Here is a 1,672-nt window from a genome sequence, read left to right on the forward strand (position 1 = left end):
GCCACGAAGTGTGTCACAGTGGAAAAAGCTCTATGGAGAAAATTATTTACTTGTCGCGAAAATGTGTGGCACGAATGTGTTGTACGCCGTGTACATGGTGTAGAACAGCCAGAACTGAGTTCTTACACGCCAGAACTGAATTTTTCATATAGTTATAGCTTCCTTTTATTGTAACTGTTGTTTGCTGGACATCCTGGCACGCTACGTGACAATGCGTTGACCATGAAGCCCAGACGACCCAAGCAGCCTTTTTGCCAAAGCTTGCTCGTGACACTCCTGTTGAGCTCAGAGCAGGCGTTGCTAATATTAATGTTGCTCCAGAGGTCTTGGCTGCTAGAGCCGAGCGTGAAAACGCGATGGCAGTTCAAATTGCCCGGCAGCGTGCCGAAGCAGCCGCTGAGGCGGGCAACGCCATCATGGAGGAGGTTGTTTCTGTTCTTCTGCGTAAACATATAGTAACCGATATGTACAGCAGTTTGGGAGTTTTGATGCTGTCGCTCCTTGTTGTGGCTTCCCTGGAGCCCCGCGAAATGTGTGTTCATGTAAACAAATGTGTGCCATAAAAACTGACAGCCCTCGCGAATTGGTGTAACAAAACGAAAAATTCCAGCTATATTTTTGGGGTACCCGCGAAAGGTGTGGCGCGAACCTTTCGTATCAGTACGGTAGCGCTTTCGCAACCGATGCAAGGGCTGCTGAGCTCCGAGGTCCAACTACTGTTTAAGATCTATAGTTGTGAGCCTCCTTTCTGCTGACCGCTCGTTCGTGCGTTGCGGTGTTGGATGCGAGAGTGCTGAAGCACAAAAAGGTCTGAAGGACGGCTACACGCTGTATGCTGAGGCAGGGTTTACGTTTGACCAAAGTTTAAGAGAGGTCAAGTTCTTGGGCTCAGTTCAGCAATGTCGAAGTCCTTGTCCTTGCAGCGCTCGCCGAGCACAACCAGCTCCCTGAACATCGTGGAGCTGAGCGACGGGATGGCGGTGATTGAGTCCAACAGCTCTCCAGACTCCGTGGTGGCCGCCTGAGCAGGGAAGAGCAGGCGGCGACAGGTAGCAAGTATGTTTTGTGTAGGGCAGCAGTACAAGTTCGTGTCCTCTAGCCTCGCACGGTCCAGTCTCCTGTGTCCCAGAAACCCTTCCGATTCTGTGTCACCGCAGCACCCCGCATGCCTTGAAAACCGACAGACACCTGGGTGAGCGCCTCAAACGCCCACTTCTCCAGGTGTGCACCTGAACACAACTTCTGCATGTATTGGCCCAAGCCTCTAGGGCCTCCTGGTTGGTGAACATGTGCTACTCAGAAGGTATTCCTGATGTACATGGGCATGTGTTGGCATTACACCCATACCTGCAGCACCTGAGCAAATAGCGGGTTATCCAGATACAGCCTGCCGTTTCGCTCGGTGGTGAAGTTGGCCAGCAGCGCCTTGAACACCAGCTGGAGCTTGGCGTGCTCCACTCCAGCCATTGTGTCCACCAGCTCGCGCAGGAGCAGCACCTGTGAAGTAGGCTGGCCCAGCACTTGCAGTACCATGCGCATGTCTGCCAGCACCTGAATAGGGATCACATGCGGCAATCAGGGATTGCTAGTCGAAACCGTCTGGCTCCACCAGCTGCCGTCAACACGCAAGCAGCACACTCTTTCACAGCCAGCGCCTGGACATGCTTTGCAC

At 53.0% G+C, this 1,672-nt stretch overlaps 2 protein-coding genes across 2 annotated transcripts in view; both read right to left on the minus strand.

Moving 5' to 3' along the window:
* VOLCADRAFT_97267 (uncharacterized protein) overlaps positions 1-452 on the minus strand; it is a gene marked incomplete at both ends in the record, with an annotated part of 6,592 nt that extends 6,140 nt beyond the window's left edge. Inside the window, one exon of the mRNA XM_002956270.1 lies at positions 206-452. Within this exon, the coding sequence (XP_002956316.1) occupies positions 206-452 (247 nt within the window). The remainder of the gene's footprint in view (positions 1-205) is intronic.
* Positions 453-874: 422 nt separating this feature from the next.
* VOLCADRAFT_97268 (uncharacterized protein) lies at positions 875-1,539 on the minus strand (the record flags this gene model as incomplete). Its single annotated transcript, XM_002956271.1, has 2 exons — positions 875-1,021; positions 1,348-1,539. The coding sequence occupies 2 exons, from the start codon at positions 1,537-1,539 to the stop codon at positions 875-877; spliced, it is 339 nt and encodes a 112-aa protein (XP_002956317.1).
* Positions 1,540-1,672: the final 133 nt, after the last annotated feature.

Source organism: Volvox carteri (assembly GCF_000143455.1).
Source record: "Volvox carteri f. nagariensis unplaced genomic scaffold VOLCAscaffold_59, whole genome shotgun sequence".
Taxonomy (NCBI): Eukaryota; Viridiplantae; Chlorophyta; class Chlorophyceae; order Chlamydomonadales; family Volvocaceae; genus Volvox; species Volvox carteri.